The sequence below is a fragment of the Vipera ursinii genome (genome assembly GCF_947247035.1).
Source record: "Vipera ursinii genome assembly, chromosome: 4".
Taxonomy (NCBI): Eukaryota; Metazoa; Chordata; class Lepidosauria; order Squamata; family Viperidae; genus Vipera; species Vipera ursinii.
In genome coordinates, this window is record NC_139514.1 from 1206852 (window position 1) to 1230110 (window position 23259).

Genomic DNA, 23259 nt, shown 5'->3' on the forward strand with positions numbered 1-23259 from the left:
ACGGCAGCTTGGCAGGCACACCGCGTCGGCTTCAAAGGCCAGATGTGTTTGATGGGCTAGGACAGGGGTGGGCAACCTTGGCTCTTTTATGACTCGTGGACTTCAACTCCCAGAATTCCTGAGCCAGCCACGCTGAGGGGAAAGGGAGAGGTTTCCATACTGAGCCATGCTGGCCCAGGAATTCTGGGAGTTGAAGTCCATGAGTCATAAAAGAGCCGAGGTTGCCTACCCCTGGGCTAGGAGGTCTATGGCTTCCCCTTAGTCAGCAAACATGGGCAGGGGGGGGGGTCTTGTTCTCCTCTCCACCTTCTCACCCACGGAGAAGGAACTCTTCCCAGAGAAGAACTGGGATGTAGAGAGCCGGGTATAGTCTAGAGAAGAGAAGGACGAGGGGCGACATGATAGCAGCCTTCCAATATCTCAGGGGCTGCCCCAAAGAAGAGGGAGTCAAGCTCTTCTCCAAAGCACCTGAAGGCAGGACAAGAAGCAACGGATGGAAACTCACCAAGGAGAGAAGGAAGCAACCTGGAACTAAGGAGAAATTTCCTGAGTGGGAGAACAATTAACCAGGGGAACAACGCAACTTCTGCCTCCAGAAGTTGTGGGTGCTCCATCATTGGAGGTTTTTAAGAAGAGACTGGACAACCACTTGTGTAGCAAGATATAGGGTCCCCTGCTTGAGTATGGGGTTGGACTAGAAGACCTCCAAGGTCCCTTCCAGCTCTGTTATTCTGTTCTCCAAAGCACCAGAGGGAAGGACGAGAAGCAACGGATGGAAACGAATCAAGGAAAGAAGCAACCAGCAGAGAAACTTCCTGGCAGTGAGGACAATTAGCCAGTGGAACAACCTGCCTCCAGAAGTCATGGGTGCTCCATCACTGGAGGCTTTTAAGAAGAGCTGGACAGTCACCTGTCTGAGATGGTTTAGGTTCTGCTTGAGCAGCGGGCTGGACTAGAAGACCTCCAAGGGCCCTTCTAGGTCTGTTATTCTGTCAAGCCTCGTCTCCCCCCCCCAGGAAGGAGGGGAAGGGCAGTTTCCCTCCCTCACAATCCAGAAGGGCTCGCAGACGAGCAACAGGTACCAAGGGGGTGCCACGCTTTTGCAAAAAAGTTGGGGTACACACCACAGCCTTTCTCCGAAAGGGGACTCTGCCCGCTTCTCCCCTAAAGCCCAGAGTGAGCCTGAGAGGGCGGCATGAAAGAAGAAGGGCCGAGAGGCCCGAATTAGCCATTTCCCAGACCCCCCCCATCCTTACTTGCCTACGGAATGAGAAATGCGTTCCGTAAGGCTTCCGACGCAGAGTTAATTTCGGCGGTGGGTCCTCGTCTCCCCCCCACAAAGACAATCCAAACAGGTGACCACGTTATCTATGGCTTGCCAGGACCAGCCACTCAATAACCTTTTGAAGAGGAGAACGGCCGCTCTTTTCTGACGAGACAATGGCCGGGGGGTCTCCAAGGAAGAGGAGGAAAAAGTTTTCGGGGGCCCTGGAGGCTGGCCAGCCTGGAGGCTACCTTTTGCCTTCGAAGATCTGGACTTCGTGCTGTCAATCTATTAATAACGGCTCACCAATATCGGTCTAATTCCCCTGTTAATGGCGCTGACGACTTGACTAATTGCTGCAATAATTGATAGACCCACCAGACTCGGCCTGCAACGTTGCCGCCGGTCGATCTCCTCCTCCGATAGATACCCATGGCAATAAAATATTATGCTTTCATAAATAATGTGGTGGCAGGCCACTTGCTAGCCCAGCGGGCCGCAGAGAGGGCTGCTGGCTATCCTAAGTGTCGTGGCCTGACCCCGGCCCCCTTCTGTAGCAGGGGGGGGGCAGCCGTCCCCCCCAGCAGCAAGTGCCTCTCCTGGATACAGCCAGGCCCACGCCTGCTGAGGGGGCTTCAACCTTTGGGATTCGGGATGGGATGTCATTTGTCACCTCCCACTAGCTGTCGCTGGCTGAGAATCAACACCTGGGCAACGCCAGGAGGGGCTCTGCAGGAGACTGGGATGCCCCCTCCCCAAATCTTGGCTCCCGTGAGTGGGCCCTGACTTATAATATTTGATAAATAGCAGGCTGGCTCACCCCCAGCATCAACGCGGCAAGGCAGAGCCCGTGCAGCTGCCGAAGGCCCTCTCATTGGGGAAATATCTTTCCGTCAGAGGTATTGAAAAAAGTTTAGCCGAGCGGCAGCTCTCAATTTTTCAAATTTTATTAACTCCATCCTCTTCGTCATTTGTCTTGAATTCCTCCAGATTCCAGGCCGCTGTCAATAGAGGGGCTGGGGAAGGGATTACGGATGGCGAGGACGTCGCGCTGGGAGGAGGCCAGAGTGAGTTAATGACTCCAGGGCGAGGGGTGGGCGAGCGGGCGGGCAGGGGTGCCAAGTGGGCAGGAGGCAGGGAAGCCCACCGGTGGGTGGGGTGGGGGTCCCCCTGGCGCTTGGCTCTCAACCCACCGAACAGACATCTCTCTCTCTCTTTCTATATGGAGGGGGACACGGACGTTTCACTGGGTGTAACAAAGCAACATCGAATTCAGAACAGCCATTCTGGTTGGAAAAAGAACACACACACACACACACACACACCAGAGAAGTGGGTTGGAAAAACTTCCAGGATCAATATTTTCCATGCAGCATTTTCCACTTTAGGCACAATGTATTGCCCTCGCCCCAAAACTGCTTCCAACGTTCCAATAAAACATTTCTTTCCCCCCAAAGTCCTTAGATTCCTCGAATAGGTAGCTCAAGCCCGCTAAAATAAGGTAGAATTCATTTTTTTTGAGTCACTCGGGAGATGGAGAGTCTTGCCTTGAGACGTGAAAGGCCAGGGTGACTTCAGGCCAATCACCGGGAGACGGTGAGTTCTAGTCCTGCCCTACGCGGGAAAGCCGGCTGGGTGTCTTTGGCCCAATCACCAGGAGACGGGGAGTTCTAGTCCCGCCTTCGGCATGAAGACTGGCTGGATGGCGGGTCCTGCTGTAGGCACGAAAGCTGGCCAGGTGGCCCACCCCTGGGAGACGGTGAGTTCTAATCCTCACTTAGGCCTGAAAGCTGGCTGATTTTGACCCAATCCTTCTCCCAGTCCAACCCACCTCACAGGGTTGTTGTTGGGGGGAAAATACAGGGAGTGCAGAATTATTAGGCAAATGAGTATTTTGACCACATCATCCTCTTTATGCATGTTGTCTTACTCCAAGCTGTATAGGCTCGAAAGCCTACTACCAATTAAGCATATTAGGTGATGTGCATCTCTGTAATGAGAAGGGGTGTGGTCTAATGACATCAACACCCTGTATCAGGTGTGCATAATTATTAGGCAACTTCCTTTCCTTTGGCAAAATGGGTCAAAAGAAGGACTTGACAGGCTCAGAAAAGTCAAAAATAGTGAGATATCTTGCAGAGGGATGCAGCACTCTTAAAATTGCAAAGCTTCTGAAGCGTGATCATCGAACAATCAAGCGTTTCATTCAAAATAGTCAACAGGGTCGCAAGAAGCGTGTGGAGAAACCAAGGCGCAAAATAACTGCCCATGAACTGAGAAAAGTCAAGCGTGCAGCTGCCAAGATGCCACTTGCCACCAGTTTGGCCATATTTCAGAGCTGCAACATCACTGGAGTGCCCAAAAGCACAAGGTGTGCAATACTCAGAGACATGGCCAAGGTAAGAAAGGCTGAAAGACGACCACCACTGAACAAGACACACAAGCTGAAACGTCAAGACTGGGCCAAGAAATATCTCAAGACTGATTTTTCTAAGGTTTTATGGACTGATGAAATGAGAGTGAGTCTTGATGGGCCAGATGGATGGGCCCGTGGCTGGATTGGTAAAGGGCAGAGAGCTCCAGTCCGACTCAGACGCCAGCAAGGTGGAGGTGGAGTACTGGTTTGGGCTGGTATCATCAAAGATGAGCTTGTGGGGCCTTTTCGGGTTGAGGATGGAGTCAAGCTCAACTCCCAGTCCTACTGCCAGTTTCTGGAAGACACCTTCTTCAAGCAGTGGTACAGGAAGAAGTCTGCATCCTTCAAGAAAAACATGATTTTCGTGCAGGACAATGCTCCATCACACGCGTCCAAGTACTCCACAGCGTGGCTGGCAAGAAAGGGTATAAAAGAAGGAAATCTAATGACATGGCCTCCTTGTTCACCTGATCTGAACCCCATTGAGAACCTGTGGTCCATCATCAAATGTGAGATTTACAAGGAGGGAAAACAGTACACCTCTCTGAACAGTGTCTGGGAGGCTGTGGTTGCTGCTGCACGCAATGTTGATGGTGAACAGATCAAAACACTGACAGAATCCATGGATGGCAGGCTTTTGAGTGTCCTTGCAAAGAAAGGTGGCTATATTGGTCACTGATTTGTTTTTGTTATGTTTTTGAATGTCAGAAATGTATATTTGTGAATGTTGAGATGTTATATTGGTTTCACTGGTAAAAATAAATAATTGAAATGGGTATATATTTGTTTTTTGTTAAGTTGCCTAATAATTATGCACAGTAATAGTCACCTGCACACACAGATATCCCCCTAAAATAGCTATAACTAAAAAAAAACTAAAAACTACTTCCAAAAATATTCAGCTTTGATATTAATGAGTTTTTTGGGTTCATTGAGAACATGGTTGTTGTTCAATAATAAAATTAATCCTCAAAAATACAACTTGCCTAATAATTCTGCACTCCCTGTAGGTGGAAGGAGGAGTACTTTCTTGCCTTGAGTTATTTATACAAATAATAAAGGTGGGATAGTTAGATGACAGATGGATGGACGAATAAGACAGACAGATGTAAGTGGGCAGAGGTTACATCAAGACTGAGGGGGGTCCAATCCCCGGTTTCTGCCCCAGGTGGGGATCAGATGCCCTGTTCAAATTTCCAATTTCATGACCCTAAAAGGCAACCACGCCTCTCCCTCCACGCTTATGAAGGAAATGCCCAGGGGAACGAAGCAGAAAAGCAATAAAGGCGGGGGATAAAAAAATAATAATCTAATAAAATACGTAAACAAATGAACAAAATATCTAAGGCCAGAGTTGCGTTCGTCGGATTCCAAAGGAGCCCATCCTCGTGCTCCCACCTCTAGCAGCCCACTCACAAGCGTGCGCCTGTGTCTGCACACCCAACCTGACACCCGCAGGTGTGCGAGGTGGACGGCCACCGACCAGATGCGCTTCCAGCGCCAAAGCGGCCAGGATTTTGCCGGGAGGAAGCGGCGCTGGGAGCTAGAGGAGGAGGAGGAGGAGAAGACGATGCCGTGTCATCAGCCATCATCCCTGACAAGTCCCGACATCCTTATTGCTCTACATGGCTAGTTAAAGTAATAGGAAGAGACTCCTGTCCTCCGGAGCCCGGCCGTGATTGAATTAACATGATCACCCTTTTTTCCGGTAAAATAAGCGCGCTTCCAATACGGGGCGGCAAGAACACTCCGCAGGTGGCCTCGGAGAGCAGAGCAAGGAAGAGAGGGAAGGAGCAGCGCGCCAGCCTTCCAGAAAGGCCGGCAGCCGAGGGGCTTTTTAATCACCGCAACGAGGCCGCGTCCTGCCACGGACAGGGTGGGCGAAAGCTCCCCGGCTTTGGTCAGGTGCACGGCGGTTCCCGAAAGGGGCGAGAGCTCAGGCGCCCCCAGACGCTCCATCTTCCCTCTTCAACTGTTGTGCTAAGCGAGAGAGGAGACCCTTGGCAGCTCAGGGCTGGGGTCTCTGGAGGTGGGCGGTTTTGTGAGAGGGGCTTCGCGACCCAAGCAGGGAACATCATGGGTGCTAGGAGGGAGGAAGGTTTGTAGAGTGGAGGAGGAGGAGGAGGAGGAGGAGGACTGCAGTGCTCGGTGCACTCTGAGCTTGGTGGTTTCCTTGCAAATGTTTCATGGGCCAAACAGGGAGGAAGGTTTGCAGAGAGGAGGAGAAGGGGGGCAGGAGGAAGAGGAAGGAGGAGGAGGAGGAGGACTGTGGGATCTTGATGCTATATGAATTTGGTTGTTTTTTCTTGCAAACATTTCATAACCCAACTAGGGAACATCATCAGTGCTAGGAGGGAGGTGTGTGTGTGTGTATGTGTGTGTACACAAATGGCTGGCCAGTCTCTTCTTAAAGACTTCCAGTGTTGGAGCATTCATAGCTTCTGGGGGCAGGTTGTTCCACTGGTTAATTGTTCTGACTGTCAGGAAGTTTCTCCTCAGTTCTAGGTTGCTTCTCTCCTTGACTAGTTTCCATCCGTGGCTTCTTGTCCTGCCTTCAGGTGCTTTGGAGAATAGCTTGACTCCCTCTTCTTTGGGGCAGCCCCTGAGATACTGGAACACTGCTGTCATGTCACCCCTCACCCTTCTCTTCCTTAAACTACACATACCCAATTCCAGCAACCGTTCCCTATATGTTTTAGCCTCCAGTCCCCTGATCCTCTTTGTTGCTCTTCTCTGTACCCTTTCTAGAGTCTCGACACCTTTTTTACATCGTGGTGACCAAAACTGGATGCAGTATTCCAGGTGTGGCCTTACCAAGGCATTGTAAAGTGGTATTAGTACTTTACTTGATCTGGATTCTATCCCTCTGTTAATGCAGCCTAGCACTGTGTTGGCTTTTTTGGCAGCTGCAGCACACGGCTGGCTCATATTGAAGTGATTGTCTACTAGGACTCTGAGATCTCTCTCACAGTTGCTACTATTGAGCAAGGTACCACCTATACTATACCTGTGCATTTGACTTTTGTTGCCTAAAAGCATTTGGTTTTTCTTGCCTAAATGTCAGGCTCAGTTGTGGCCAAGACTCCCTGGAATGACCAACACCTTGAACAGGACGGGAGGCCAACTGGCCACGAATGCAGCCGGCTTTCGCTGATCCCTGCGCCCAAGCCTGCTGCCCAAGCACACCCGCGTTGTCCACCCAACTTTGTAATTTCACGCTATTCAATGCCTTACGAACGGCTGTATCGGTACAAAACATCTGCGCCCGGGGAGGCCTTCGGAAGGCTGAGTTGTGGGGAAGCTGTTCTTAAAAGCTTCGACCCAGACGCAGACCTGTGGCCGGCCTGGCGCGGATTGCGCTGCCCGTGTCGGGATGCCAAAGCTCTCGGCGCCGTGACATGATTGGCTTTTACATCCTGGTCTCCTCGGAGTTTAATCGCTGCTGTGGGGCTCCTGGGTTTGGGGCGGGCGGCCTTCGCAGGCAGGGCAGGTCGATATACTGCCGGCCTGCAACATATTGAGCCTTGGCACCGGCGGAGGCTATTGAGCCATTTAATCATTTTTTGCAAAATTTACAGCGCGGCCGAAGGAATCAATACGGAATTTATCACACTCTCTGGCAAACGTGAGCAGGAGGAGAGAGAGGATTCGGGGCACGGCGTGGGGGAACGCAGGCTGTCTTCAGCCGCAGCCCCTTCGCAGGTGGGTCCGTCCTGGAGGACCCCCGTGGCGGGGACCCCTTCATCTTGGGGGACTCCTGCTGGGAATTCTCCAAGGGGCACGGGAGGTGAGCTCTTCCTAGCCCAAATCTTCAGAAATCCCTGCTCTGAATTCATGGTGCACGAACATCCAAAGCTGGATTCGGGCACTGGGTTAAGCCAGGAAGGAAATAAACCACATTATAATTGAGCACAGGATGAACTTAGTCCACCTCTGCATGAACCACAATTAAACCAACAGAAGAGTATCTCTGTGGCTCAGGGCTGGACTGTGGGGTCCTTGACGCTCTCTGAGCTGGGTGGTTTTCTTGCAGACGTTTCATGACCAAATCAGGGAACACCATCAGTGCTAGAAGGGAGGAGGAGGAGGAGGGAGGGAAGGAAGGAAGGAAGGAAGGAAGGAAGGAAGGAAGGAAGGAAGGAAGGAAGGAAGGAAGGAAGGAAGGAAGGAAGGAAAGAAAGTGGGGTCCTTGGTGCTCTCTGAGCTGGGTGGTTTTCTTGCAGACGTTTCATGACCCAACTAGGGAACATCATCAGTTCTAGAAGGGGGGAGGAGGAGGAGGGAAGGAAGGAAGGAAGGAAGGAAGGAAGGAAGGACTGTGGGGTCCTTGGTGCTCTCTGAGCTGGGTGGTTTTCTTGCAGACGTTTCATGACCAAATCAGGGAACACCATCAGTGCGAGAAGGGAGGAGGAGGAGGAGGAGGACGACGACGACTGTGGAGTTCTTGGTGCTCTTTGAGTTTGGTGTTTTTTCTTGCAGACATTTCATTACCCAACTAGGTAACATCACCAGAGTTAGAAGGGAGGAGGAGGAAGAGGACGACGACTGTGGGGTCCTCGGTGCTCTCTAAGCTTAGTGATTTTCTTGCAGACGTTTCATTACCCAACTAGGTAACATTATCAGTGATGGAGGAGGAGGAGGAGGAGGACGACGACGACGACTGTGAGGTCCCTGGTGCTCTCTGAGCTTGGCTGTTTTCTTGCAGACGTTTCATGACCCAACTAGGGAACATCATCACTGAGGAGGAGGAGGAGGAGGAGGAAGGCTGCAGTGGTCATTGGTGTTTGCTCAGCTTGGTCCTTTTTCTTGCAGACGTTTCACGACCCAACTAGGGAACATCATCAGCGCTAGGAGGGGGGGGGCCTTGTGGAGTGGAGGAGGGCAACTGTGGCGTCATTAAGTGAACTGCACCTGATTCTATGACCTTTTTGTCACAGTCGTTAAGTGAATCTAGCTTCTGCCATTGGCTACGTAGTCTCTTGTGGGGTACAGAGGCCCCCACCACATCCATGAGACCCCCTCCCCCGCCTCTATTAAGAACTCCCTATCTTGGATCTTTCCATCTTGGCCGTTTTATAATGTTGTTTTACATTTTTAATTTTTTTTTTTAAAATTATTGGGTTTTTAATCTTTTATGGTACCGATTAAACCGCAGCGGCCCCCCCCTCCCCAGCGCCCCTCCGCGAGGGAGACAGCCCGCTAAGGAGTTCCCTAGGTAAATAAATAAAATAAAAGGAGGCTGTCGGTGGGTGGCCTCCCTTTGTATCTGGCCTCCTCCCCTGGGGCCGAACGTGGGGCTCCCTTTGTCCTCCTCTTCGGCCCTGACTAAGTCAACAGCCTCCCCCCCCCGCAGGCCGAGATGGCTCCCGAGTGGGGGTCCCCGGCTAGCGACCGAGGGGCCGGCCCTGCCCCGACACCCAAGCCAGGAACTGGGCTGCAAATGGGGACCCCCGAGGGTCCCTGGGCCTTCTGCGTCCTATTAGGACTCCTAGGCTGCAAGGCCCATGGCCCCCCTCACCAAAGGTCCGGGGGCTCTTAAGGAGACCACGGCAGCCCACCTTCCTAGCATTATAGACAGTCCTCGAATTACGACCACAAAAATTTCACTGGTTGAGTGAGTTTTGCCCCGTTTTGTATCCTTTCTTGCCATCGTTGTTAAGTGAATCACTGCAATTGTTAAGTTAGTCACACCGTTGTTAAGCGAATCTGGCTTCTTCGTTGTTAAATGAATCACTGCAATTGTTAAGTTAGTCACACTGTTGTTAAGCGAATCTGGCTTCTCCTGCTGACATTGCTTGTCGGAAGGTTGCAAAAGGAGAACACGTATCACACATCCCGGGACGCGGTGACCCGTCATAAATACGAGCCAGTTGTCGAGCGTCTAGATTTTGATCACTTGACCCTGGGGATGCTGCGGCGGTCGTTAAGTGTGAAAAACAGTGATAAATCACTTTTTTCAGTGCCGTTGTAGCTTTGAATGGTCACTTAATGAAGTGTTGTTAAGTTGAGGACTAATTATTTTATTTTATATTGTATTATACTGGACTACATTACACTACACCAGGGGTAGGCAACCTTTTATGACTCGTGGACTTCAACTCCCAGAATTCCTGAGCCAGCCATGCTGAGGGGAAAGGGAGAGGTTTCCAAGCTGAGCCATTCTGGCTCAGGAATTCTGGGAGTTGAAGTCCACAAGTCATGAAGGGGCCAAAGTTTCTCCCGTGCTGGCTCAGGAATTCTGGGAATTGAAGTCCACAAGTCATGAAGGGCCCATAGTTCCCCCATGCTGGCTCAGGAATTCTGGGAGTTGAAGTCCACAAGTCACGAAGGGCCCATAGTTCCCCCATGCTGGCTCAGGAATTCTGGGAATTGAAGTCCACAAGTCATGAAGGGGCCATAGTTCCCCCATGCTGACTCAGGAATTCTGGGAATTGAAGTCCACGAGCCATAAAAGAGCCAAGGTTGCCTACCCCTGCACTACACTATATTATATTATATTATAACCTCAGCATTGATGGTATGAGTGCTGGGGTAATAATAATAATTGGTTGATGCTTGGAGTGAGCTAAAACTGAATAAATACCTAAAGAAAGAAGCCATCTCCAAACGGAATGGGAAGAGAGCATTTTTAATGTTTCAACGCGGAATGTTTTAGAAAGATTTGAATGCTCTCTTTGTTTTATTTATATCACGCTTTTAAGATGCTGTAAGCCGTCTACAGTTGCTGCGTAGGCAGATGGGTGGCATATAAATGTGATAAATAGTAGCAGTAATTATTATTTTACTATCATCGGCTTTGGCAGAATCACTACTGGTCAACTGCAAAAGGCAGTTTTATTTGCAATAGCTGGCATCCTTTTTAGCACCCTCAAACCACCACATCTGCCTATCTGAGATAGAAATGCTAAATCCAGTCTAAATCTCTGGCCGGCTGTGCGACAGAACCACAACAACAACCGACAGCGTTGACGAACGCCCCATCGGTCAATTGCAAAAGGCAGTTTTGCTAGGAACAGCCGATCCTTTCACGCTACGACATATCATCTTCCGCCTATCCCTGGGTCCTTGGCCAAATCCAGTGTAAAACATCTGGCAGACCGTGTGACCAGCCACAATAATAGTGAGGGACCCCCACCCACCCACCCCTACCAGCAGGGCGGTGACCGAGAAATGCAAACACAAATGCTCCCGGCCTCGGGCTGAGCCTGCCGCGCATCAATCCTGCCTCAACAAATCCAGCTGCGGTGGCTCGGCCCCCGTGACGACGCTGAGGCACCTTGTCCTTCTGTTCCCCCCCCCCAAAAAAATGCCCCAGAGCCAGAAGGGTGACCGAACTTTCCCTTCCCACCCATGGAAATGCCCCGATAGTAACTGTCCTGCTTCAAAGGGCGGGCGGGCGGGCGAGTGGCTGGGCGTGATAATGGCCAACCCAATTGTGGTGGGGGGGCTGTTGGCCCTCTTTTCTCAATCAAAGGGAGACAAAAACCTGCGGATCGATTAAGGGTGGGAGGACCCCCTCCGAAGGACGGCCTGGCCAGGCGGACGTTCGCTGGCTGGCTGGCTGGGGCTGCCGTGCCTTCCCGGGCGTGTCACTTTGGGTCAGGAGACCCCGGGGTCCGAGCAGGAAGGGGCCGGCCTGCCTCTCGCGCTCCGCTGGGCACACACAGACTGACCACAAGGAAGGGTCAAGTGATGCAGCCCAAAGGCCGGCGGTGGGGTGAAGGGTGACGGGCAGCCTGCCTCCAGCCAGGAAGAGGGAAGAAAGGGGGGGGGCGCAAGTGGAAGCAGGGAGACGGCAGGGGGGAGTTAATGGCTTTGGCCCCCAGGGCAGAGAGATCGCGCCAAGGGCCGGCCGGCCGGAGGAGAGGGCGGGCGCCCGGCGGAAGGGCAGGTGAGGGGGCCGGAGAAAGCAGAGGGGGCCTGGTGGCCCAAGGCAGGGAGGAAGTGCCCACCTCTCGGGGGTCAGAGTGCAAGCCACGCCGGCATTCCCCGGTGGAGAAAGGGGCTGCAGGCGGTTGAACAAGGCATCAGGCAAAGCGTGTGTGTGTGTGTGTGTGTGTGTGTGTGTGTGTGTATGTGTCTCCCCCCCATTGCCCCATTTTACGACTGTTCTCGTCGCAATCGTTCAATGAATCCCCGCAGTTGTTAAGTGGGTAACACGGTTGCGAAGCGAATCTGGCTTCCCCCCCCCCAGTGACTTTGCTTGTCGGAAGGTCGCAAAAGGGGATTGTGTGACAGCCCCCCCCTCCCCGGGACTCTGCGACCGTCATAAATAGGAGTCAGCTGCCAAACGGGTCTGAATTTAGATCACGGGGAGGCTGCAGCGGTCGTACGTGCGAGAAACGTTCCTAAGTCCCCTTTTTTCAGTCACAAAACACATAGTTGTAAGTCAAGGACTCACAAGTCACAGGACTCCTTTGCTTTCAATCCCGTGATCCCAGATCTCGGCTAGTATTCTCTCAACCTGGGCGACTTGGAAGTCCCGGTGGACTTCAACCTCCCGAATTTCCCAGCCAGCCAGCCCTGGACCACGGAAGGGGGTCCTCCCCTACCCCCAACACACAGCTGCTCACCCTTCCCCAGTCTCAGCCAAGCCTCCTCGGACAGAGCCAGGTGTTCCCAGAGACAGAGTTTTACACAACCCTGGTTAGGACAAAGTCTTCACAAAAAGACCCTCCACCAACTTTTAAGCAGGGGTCTTCAAACTTGGCCCTTGGATGACTTGTGGACTTCAACTCCCAGAATGCCTCAGCCAGGCACGCGTGACCCCTGGCTGAGGCATTCTGGGAGTTGAAGTCCACGAGTCACCCAAGGGCCAAGTTTGAAGGCCCCTACTCTTACTACAATGATTGTCATTGTGGCCTAAGGAGAAATTGCAACAGGGTTCTCTTAATTCATGCAGTCCTGAAGCTGGAAGGGACCTTGCAGGTCATCTAGTCCAACCCCCTCGCCAAGGCAGAGGTTCCCATACCATCCCAATCTTCCATATTTTTCTCTAAGGGCAGTATGGCAACTGTGGTTTTAACTCCAGACTTATTGATCTATTGCTATATTTCAGGGGTCTTCACACTTGGCCCTTTGATGACTTGTGGACTTCAACTCCCAGAATTCCTCAGCCAGGCATGAATTCTGGGAGTTGAGGTCCACAAGTCATCAAAGGGCCAAGTTTGAAGACCCCTGGACTTCAACTCCCAGAATTCCTCGGCTAAGCACGCTGGCTGAGGCATTCTGGAAGTCCACAAGTCATCAAAGGGCCAAGTTTGAAGACCCCTGCTTTAAAAGCTCAACAAGCGCCCCCCTCCTGAGAACAACACACAAGCAACAGTAAACTCACAAGTCATCGCAACAAGCACAGCATGCCAGGGAGATGGTGATGTCACTTCATTACAGGCTATGGGAAACGGGATGCCAGGAGATGTGCCAGGAATGGAAATTTAGGAATATCCAGAAGGCCGCAAACTGGGATTTGCTAGTCAGGGCTTCGTGCTGACATGATGGAAGGCCTATCTGGCAGACTGGGGCCACCCCCAAAAAGGACCTGTCCTTTGTTGATTGCCAGCTTAGCTGACAAGCAGCAGTTCTTGCTGGCCAGCCCTGCAATGAAGGCTACTTGGTGTGAGTCCTGGCAATTCTCCATGTACCTTAGAGCAGGGGGTGTCCATCCTTGGCCACTTGGAGGCTTGTGGACTTCAACTCCCAGAATTCCCAGCTGGCTGGGGAGTTCTGGGAACTGAAGTCCATAAGTCTTAAAGGGGCCAAGATTGGAGACACCGGACTTAAGAGTCGTCCCCAACAACCAGCAAATCTTTGGTAACTTTCTGACTGTTCTTCGTAACTGGGATTTCCTCCAAATACTGGCTGGGAATCTGCGAGGCGATGGAAACCGTTTTAGGGAGAATCAGTAGTAAAATCCGTGGAAGGTTGAGGAATAAGGAGGATCTGGAAAGCCAGGAATGAAATAGTACTTCCCCTGAAAGGATAGGCACTTCTCCGCAGAGAAGAGGGGGTCAAGCTATTCTCCAAAGCACCGGAGGGCAGGCCGAGAAACAATGGATGGAAACTGACCAAAGAGAGAAGCAGCCTGGAATTAAGGAGAAACTTCCCGACAGTGAGGACAATCAACCAGTGGAACAGCTGGCCACCAGAAGTTCTGGCTGCTCCATCACTGGAGGTTTGTAAGAAGAGACTGGACAGTCACTTGTCTGAGATGGTGTAGGTTCTCCTGCTTGAGCGGGGGGCTGGACTAGAAGACCTCAAAGGTCCCTTCCAGCTTCTATTCTATTCTATTCTGTTCTGTTCTGTTCCGTTCCGTTCTATTCTATTAATTCTAATTCTGAATTCTGAATTCTATTCTATTATTCTATTCTATTCATTATTCTATTCAATTCTAATTCTATTCTTGTTCTGTTCTGCTCTATTCTATTCTATTCCATATTTCTATTCTATTCTATTTCTATTCCATATTCTATTCTATTCTATTCTATTCTATTCTATTCTATTCTATTCTATTCTATTCTATTCTATTCTACTCTATTTTATTCTATTCCATATTTCCATTCCATTCCATTCCATTCCATTCCATTCTGTTCTGTTCTGTTCTGTTCTGTTCCGTTCTATTCTATTCTATTAATTCTAATTCTGAATTCTGAATTCTATTCTATTATTCTATTCTATTCATTATTCTATTCAATTCTAATTCTATTCTTGTTCTGTTCTGCTCTATTCTATTCTATTCCATATTTCTATTCTATTCTATTTCTATTCCATATTCTATTCTATTCTATTCTATTCTATTCTATTCTATTCTATTCTACTCTATTTTATTCTATTCCATATTTCCATTCCATTCCATTCCATTCTATTCTGTTCTGTTCTGTTCTGTTCCGTTCTATTCTATTCTATTAATTCTAATTCTGAATTCTATTCTATTCATTATTCTATTCAATTCTAATTCTATTCTTGTTCTGTTCTGCTCTATTCTATTCTATTCCATATTTCTATTCTATTCTATTTCTATTCCATATTCTATTCTATTCTATTCTATTCTATTCTATTCTATTCTATTCTATTCTATTCTATTCTACTCTATTTTATTCTATTCCATATTTCTATTCCATTCCATTCCATTCCATTCCATTACATTCCATTCCATTCCATTCTATGACCAGGGACTGTTTTTAAGTGAGTCCTTTCTAAAGTGACAGAAGGAAGCAAAGCAAACCAAACGGGATCAGCTCAGAGAGCAAACACAAAGGACTCAGCCCCCCCCCCACCCAATCTCTGGACAGCTTCTATCCCTGGAACTGACAAAATGTCTTCCCTTCCTTCTCCTTTCACCCCAAACCAACCACCCCCAATGCGCAGGAAGGCTTGTCTCCAGATCTGGCACACTAGTGTCCAACTCCACAGGGGGAACATCTCAAGAACTTCCTCCAGGAGAGAGAGGCCAAGTCCCCTCCCCCGCAGGGACCCCTTACCTCCTTCCAGGAGCAACTTGACTGTGGTGTAGTCATCCGCCAGAACCCCGTAATGCAACGCCGTGCAGCCCTTGAAACTTGCCCGGTTGTTCAGGCGGTTGTTGAAGTCATCTTCCCGGGTGACCAGCACTGCAGGACACGGTGGGAGAGTTCGTTAGGGACAAAGCAACGCTCTCTAGCTCAAGGTTGCTTCATTGGCGGTGTGTGTGGAACAGCATGTAATCAAGGGACCACTAAGACCACTCCCAACCCAACCCACCCCCAGCACTGATGATGTTCCCTAGTTGGGTCATGATACGTCTGCAAGAAAACCACCCAGCTCAGAGAGCACCAAGGACCCCACAGTCCATCCTTCCTTCCTTCCTTCCTTCCTTCCTTCCTTCCTTCCTTCCTTCCTTCCTTCCTTCCTTCCTCCTCCTCCTCACACACCCCTCCCTTCTAACACTGATGATGTTCCCTAGTTGGGTCATGAAACGTCTGCAAGAAAAGTACCCAGCTCACAGACCACCAAGGACCCCACAGTCAGTCAGTCCTTCCTTCCTTCCTTCCTTCCTTCCTTCCTTCCTTCCTTCCTCCCTCCCTCCCTTCTTCTCCTTCTCCTTCTTCTCCTCCTCCTCCCTTCTAGCACTGATGATGATCCCTAGTTGGGTCATGAAATGTCTGCAAGGAAACCACCCAGCTCAGAGGGCACCCAGGACCCCACAGTCCTTCCTTCCTTCCTTCCTTCCTTCCTTCCTTCCTTCCTTCCTTCCTTCCTTCCTTCCTTCCTTCCTTCCTTCCTTCCTTCCTTCCTTCTAGCACTGATGCTGTTCCCTAGCTGGGTCATGAAACGTCTGCAAGGAAACAGCCACGCAACGAGGATCCCCCAGCTCAGAGCTGATCTACAAAGATCCTATCTATCAATATGTAAACTATTCTGCCCAGACCGAAGGAAGATCTTAAGAGATAACCCAACAGAGGATGAACCTGCCAATTTAACCAGACCAACTTTTGAGTCCCTCGGCTGCTGAATCGGTGCCCTTGGTCTGTTTTTGCCAGCTTGGCATAAAAAGGCAGAGACATTACTTTGCCCGGTTAACGGAGGAGGAAGAGGGAAGAGATGAAAATTTATTAGATGCAAAACTAATGAAGAAACAGAATTTTCCTATTGTAACAGCACGAGTCATCTGGCGTAGATCAAGTCTACATTTAATGTAGCGCCTGCATAAACAAACAAATAAAGGTGGTAGTCCTCAACGTATGACCACAATTGAGCCCAAAATTTACATGGCTAAGCGAAACATTTGTTAAGTGAATTTTGCCCCATTTTAGGCAAGATATTTAATATTTATTTGTTATGTATATGTAGGGGTGCGGGTCTATACATATGTGTTTATAGTATGGTTAGGTGTGTGTCATGTATGTGTTTCACTTGGGGAGCAGGCAACTAAATTTCATTTTTGAAATTTAGATGTGTGCCGTTGTGCCCACAGTAAAAAAAAAATGACAATAAAGGTTATCTTATCTTATCTTATCTAAATACAAGTCAGTTGCCAAGCCTCAGAATTCGGATCACGTGACCCTGGGGATGCCGCAACGGCGGTGTGGAAAAACGGCCCTAACTCCCGTTTTCCAGTGCCGTTCTAATTTTGAACGGTCGCTAAACGAGCTGCTGTAAATCGAGGACTATCTGTGAACGATTTGAAATGTTATTTTTGCTGATGTACACTGTTGTGGACAAAATTTTCCCTCAACACAAAGCGGGTCTCCAACCTTGGCAACTTTACGACTTGTGGACTTCAACTCCCAGAATTCCTCAAGAGAGCTCTGGTCTGCCGGCTGAGGCATTCTGGGAGCTGAAGTCCACAAGTCGTAAAGTCGCCAAGGTTGGAGACCCCTTGCCCTAACACAGGGGTCGGCAACCTCGGCTCTTTTATGACTCGTGGACTTCAACTCCCAGAATTCCTGAGCCAGCTATGCTGAGGGGAAAGGGAGAGGTTTCCAAGCTGAGCCCTGCTGGCTCAGGAATTCTGGGAGTTGAAGTCCACGAGTCATAAAAGAGCCGAGGTTGCCGACCCCTGCCCTAACAGATACATTCCTGGTGGGGTTTTTTTCCTTTGGTGGAGCTACACCGGGAAATTTGAAGCAGACACATTATTTAAAGTTTAGAAGAGGTTCAATGGTTGTTTTTGTTTTTTTTAAAAAAGTGACCTTTTTCTTCCCCACCCTGGAACATACGTCCTTACAGATGTTTCCAGAACAGAACATCTGGAAAAGAATAATTAAAACCCCCACCACCCCCTTATTTCTCTGCTGGATCAAACTACGGTCTCACTTTTCATTTCTTCCATTTGTTATATTTACATCTTGCCTTTTTCCTTGAAAAGCTTCAAGTGGTTTGCATACATTTTTTTTTTTAAAAAAATTCATTTATTAAGAGAACTGATACGGCTGCTGCTCAACTCATTCATCGTGACTCCGGGTGGCTGGACTGCTCTGTTGTTTTATGTCGTTCCTATCGCTTTTACTTTTTAATACTTATTTGTTAAAATTACGGGCCACCCGCCTCGCTGACACGCGACTCTGGCTTACAATGAAAACAGTGTTATTATAAAAGGTTAAAACATTGAATCCTGCCCCAATTTGCCGAGCCACAGTGGATTGGCTCTACGATGCTAAAATTAAAAATTAGCCACGAAGCGGGCGGGGGGTGGTGGTAAATATATGTAGGGTGGAGGTGGGCGCTTCTATTTAATGCGACTGCAGCTCCCAGTATGACACGCCCACGTCAACTGGTAGAGCTGGGTCCTCAAGCCCTTTCGGAAGAGTAAAGGAGCGGGTGCGAATCTCACCTCGAGATCAGACGGAAGAAGCTTCTGGGATGAGAAGTGGAACACTTTCAAGGAAGGAAGGAAACTTTATTGTCCAAGTACAACCACGTATACATTGAGATTGGCTGAGCCTCCCTTCGTGCTGCCACCAGCAACTCGGGGTGGGGGCGAAGAAACCAACCCCAAGTCCAGTTGCCTTTTTTTGGGGGGGGGGGGAAAGCACCTTTGGGACAACCTGGATGGCCGAGAAGCTCCGTAGACCTTTAAAAGTCTGTTTTTCACCGCTAGCCAGCCAGAGCCGCGCAGGTGAGACGGGCAGCCGGACAAACCTCAAAATGCATAAGCAGCACGTAGAGCAAAAGCTTCTGAAGGGACCTCGGAGGTCTTCTAGTCCACCCCGCTGCTGGAGACAGTCAGCGAGCCCGTGTGCCCCCCCCGACTCCTACACAGGTGGGTCCTGAGCAGCAGCAACAGGCAGCCCCCCCCCAACTTTCCTGGGCAGTGGCTGGTTAAGGACCAGACGGGCGAAATCTAAAATATCGTAATTAACAGCCGGCATCCCTCCCAGCTGCCATTAATGCAAATAAATCTCAGCATCTGCAGAAGGAGCCATCAGAGCGGGATAGGCTGGACCTTCTGTTGTTTTTTCTTCCCCTTTTCCTGGGCTGCGTTTTTCCCTTCACTTTTGTGTGTTTTACTTTTTTCTTTTCCTTCCCTTTCCTTTTAGGGAGGGGGGGAGACCGAGAGGCCGTCCCCTTATTTATTTCCCTCCTTTGCCTATCCGGGGAGGGGCCCAGGATAATCAAGTGGCTGGTGTCAGAGAAGATGAATCTGAGCTACTAGGAAGGGATGCAGTAAAAAGATTAAAGTGTTATTATGGTTAGGTAGCTTCCCCCCCCCCCCAGTGGTCCTGCGTGACAGCTCAACCGTCATCCATAAAAAATGTCTCCGGGAGAGATAATCATCGGAAACTCAATAAAGCGTCAAGGGAAGCCTCTTCCGCCATCCATCATGGGGAGCCTGGAAATTTTCAGCTCTCCATCTCTCCTCCCTGCCATCCGTATAAATGTCTCTAATATATTTTGTGCGGCGGGCGTGGCGGCGGCAGCGGAGGGTGGCAGCGGAGCCCACCCCTCTCCCTGGCTTTGCAGGCTTTTATGAAATATATATATATATATATATGTATGTATGTATGTGTATGTATATATAACATGGGGCAAATCTTTATTTCCTGTTTTCAGCCTATCTTGAAGGCCATCGAACAGGCTATAGTCACACCGGACAGTTCATATATTTGTGTAAATTACTAACAAAGAATATATATATATACACACACACACACACACACACAATATGCAAATCGTTAAAAAATAGCCGCGGAAAACAAAGGCAGTTTTTTTTCTCTCTTTCTCTCTCTTACCTCCCCCCACCCCCATCTCTCTCTCTCTCTTTCTCTCTCTTTTTTAATGCAAGTGAATTTATTCTTTTTAATAAAACATGTCAAGCAAACAAATGAAGGCGACTTCCTTCGGAGGGGGCCTGCTTTTCCTACATTTCTTCCTCCATGCCCCCCCCACACAGAAAAAAATCCGGAATGTAACATAAAATACATACATGGGCTGAAAAAGGGCAGGGGATGCAGACAAAAATATTAACTTTACGGCTTGGATAAAGTCTAGCAAGATATATTGGCATCCTGTTGTCTGCCTTTAATGGTGCGGTGTGAACTGTGTGTGTGTGTGTGTGTGTGTGTGTGTGTGTGTGTGTGTACATACGATGGCTCCTGTGACTCAGGGAATTTCCTTCTCCTTGCAAATCTGATCTCCTGACCTTGACTTTAGCCTCAATTGGCATATCATATATCATATATCATACATCTCTCTCTCTCTCTCTCTCACACACAGACATCGGCCGTCCTCAACTTACGGCCACAATTGAGCTCAAAATTTAGGATGCATTTGTTAAGCGGGTTTTGCCCCATTTCGCGATTTTCCTTGCCACATTTGATAAGTGAATCGCTGAACTTGTTAAGTTAACACTGGTAACACTAATTTAAGGGAATAGAATAGAACAGATGATAGAATAGAACAGGGCTTTTCAACCTTTTTCACCCATTGTACCACTTTTAGGATAGGGCGACATCCGAGTGCCACCAGTCGCCTAGCAAGGGGTCAAAAACTTGACCAAAAAAAAAAAGGAAAAAAAGTGATGAAGTACAGGTAGTCCTCGATTTACAACAGTTGGCTTAGTGACTGTTCGAAGTTACAATGGCCCTGAAAAAAGTGGCCCCCGAGCCACAGCCGAGCAAGGCACCTGCCTGCCCGCCCAGCGGCGCTCTTCCTCCTGTCCGAGGTTTTCATGGTTGTGAGCATTTCTGTTGAGGATTGGCAGTGAGTGTGGGGTGGGGGGAGTTTGGTTTTTATTCCCCCCCCCCCCCGTCTGCTGGGTGGTTGCAGCAAGTTTTGGTCACTTCACATGACCCTGGGACACTGTGACCGTACATTCCGGCTGATCGGCGCTTCTTCCGGGCTCAGAAGTGCCTGGATCAGCACCAAGCTCCATCTGGATCCTGGCACTGATCCTGGCGCTTCCGCTCAGCCCCGACAGCCCTGCAGCTCCAGCCGTCTCTCAGCTTGTGCGGTGCTGCCACCGGTTCAGCTCATTCTCCTCCCCCGCTGCCACTTTGCTAGGATGGTTGAGTACCACCTGCCAGGTGCCGACGTACCACAGGTGGTACCCGTACCACTGGTTGAAAAGCACTGGAATAGAACACCTTTACTGTTGTTGTGTAACTCACAACGAACCTGGCTCCCCCACTGGGTTTGCTAGACGGAAGGTCACAAAAGCGGATTGTGTGACCTTTGCGACCGTCTTAAGGACGAGCCAGTTGCCAAACGCCTAAATTTTGATCACATGACCTGGGGGAGGCTGCCCACGGTCGTTAAGTGTGAAAAATGGCCGTAACTCATTTTTTTCAATGCCGTTGCAACTTCAAATGGTCACTAAGCCAAGTGTTGTACATTGAGGATCACCTGCATTTATTTTATTTTATTTTTATCAACAGGGATAAAAAAACGAAACGGAAAATGAACATCCAACGCTAGCAAACGAGCAAAGAGTTCTTGTGTAGTTTTTAAAAAAAGGAAAAGGAAAAAAACAAAAACCAAACTCCAATTGTCAAATAGATCTAACATTAAACATCAAGAATTCATCCCAGCCAGATGCTGAAAAGTTTGTGTGTGTGTGTGTGTGTGTGTGTGTGTGTGTGTGTGTGTTTGTATCTCCCCCTTACATAACGGGTGTACAAATTGTTGCAAGCTTTCCCTTCCTTATGTAAGAAAAATACTATATCGAATAAACAAGCATTTCAGATAAGGGAGTCTATCGTGTCTGACAATCAAATCCACCCAACATCTAATCATGGTATATATGTAAAAAAAAAAACAACGGATTAGCGCAAACACATATCTTCAATCCCCTCTGTTAATCATCGGTTCTTGTGGTGTTTCTCAACCGCGGCAACTTTAAGATGCCTGCACTTCGACTCCCAGAATTCCCCAGCCAGCCCTGTTGGCTGGGGAATTCTGGGAGTTGAAGTCCACAGGCCTTAAGGTTGCCGCAGTTGTAGAGTCCTGATCTGGAACATGGCTCTCTATGGTCAACCCTTGGTTTGTGCTTGGGGGGGGGGGGAAATGGGCGTGGAGACCCCGGGTGAAGCTGCCGCCTGAAGAAATGCTTTGAGACCCCTCACTTCTAAGGAAGACAAGGGGGGGGGAGAAAAAAGACCCAGGCTTCCCCCAAGAGGGGGGGAAATAAACCAACGAATCCATCGGAGTGAGTGAAGTTCTGTTACCTTCCAAAGAATGGATCCCCTTCTCTTTGGCCGTCTGATAGACGCTGCTGAACTCGTCTCCCAGGTTGGGGTCAGCTCCTCCCGCCAGCAGAGCCTTCACCACGCTGTCCAGAGAGAGGAAGAGGAAGAGGACAAGAGGCTGCGGTCAGATCCAGGAAGGGCTGGCGGAAGATGGGAAAGGAAGGAAAGGTCTGTTGGAAAGGGGGGAGGGGAGGGAGGGAGGGGAGAAAGGAAGGAAGGAAGGAGGGGAGGGAGGAGGAGGGGAGGGAGGGAGGAAGGAGGGAAGGAAGGAAGGAAGGAGGGAGGGAGGAAGGAAGGAGGGGAGGGAGGGAGGGAAGGAAGGAAAGAAGGAAGGAGGGGAGGGAGGGAGGGAGGAGGAGGGCAGGGAGGGAGGAAGGAAGGAAGGAAGGAGGGAAGGAAGGAAGGAGGGGAGGGAGGGGGAGGGAAAGAAGGAGGGAAGGGAGGGAAGGAAGGAGGAAGGAAGGAAGGAGGGGAGGAAGGAAGGAGGGAGGAAGGAAGGAAGGAGGGAGGAAGGAGGGGAGGGAGAGATGGAGGGAGGAAGGAGGAGAGGGAGGGAAGGAAGGAAGGAGGGGAGGGAGGGAGGAACAAAGGAAGGAAGGAGGGGAGGGGGGAGGGAAAGAAGGAAGGGTGGGAAGGAAGGAAGGAGGGGAGGGAGGGAGGGAGGGAGGGAGGGAAAGGAGGGAGGGAGGAAGGAGGCAGTTGAGCAGGCATTTGGGCCAATCACTAGGAGATGGTGAGTTCTAGTCCCGCCTTAGGCATGAGTTATGTGGGTGAGTTTGGGCCAGTCCCTCTCAACCAGCCAAGACTACTTCACAGGGTTGTTGTTGGGAAAACAGGATGAGGAAGGAATTTTTCTGAAGTTATTTTGCCGCCTTGAGTTGTTTACAAAAAACAAAAACAAAGGCAGGATATAAAATAAATAATAAACAGTCACTTTTGATTGAAGTCCTTTGATCTGAAGGGAAAAAAAAAGTAAGGCAGCCTTTCCCCCGCCCCAAAATACACCGGGGTCTGTGTATTTAATAGCCTTGGTGGAGCAGTGGGCTGATGCCTCCTTAAGTAGCACCAGCTGCCTGCCATTAGTGCAGGTTCGAGTCCCACCAGGCTCCAGGTTGACTCAGCCTTCCATCCTTCCGAGGTAGGTAAAATGAGGACCCAGATTGTTGGGGCAATTAAGCTGACTTTGTAGCAATGCCGCTTGGGGTGTGTGTGAAAGCCCTAACAAGCAGGCATAGACATAGAATGAAGGCTACTGCTAAGCTTGTAAGTCGCCCTGAGTCTTCGGAGAAGGGCGGGATATAAATGGAATAAAAAAAAATTCAGAATGGTTTCAGTCACCTGGAAAGCGGTCTGGGTTTGTTTTGTCTCCCCAATTCCTGGCCCACGGAATAGAAAAGCGGAAAATCGCTCGGCTCCTA

The 23259-nt window shown here is 49.7% G+C and overlaps 1 protein-coding gene across 2 annotated transcripts in view; it reads right to left on the reverse strand.

Moving 5' to 3' along the window:
* CLPB (ClpB family mitochondrial disaggregase) overlaps window positions 1-23259 on the reverse strand; it is an 86967-nt gene that overhangs the window by 40757 nt on the left and 22951 nt on the right. For both annotated transcript variants that reach the window (XM_083362116.1, XM_083362115.1), the window contains exons 4-5: window positions 21821-21924; window positions 15158-15286 (exon numbers count right to left, since the gene is read on the reverse strand). In XM_083362116.1, coding sequence (XP_083218242.1) covers window positions 15158-15286; window positions 21821-21924 — 233 coding nt within the window. The remainder of the gene's footprint in view (window positions 1-15157; window positions 15287-21820; window positions 21925-23259) is intronic.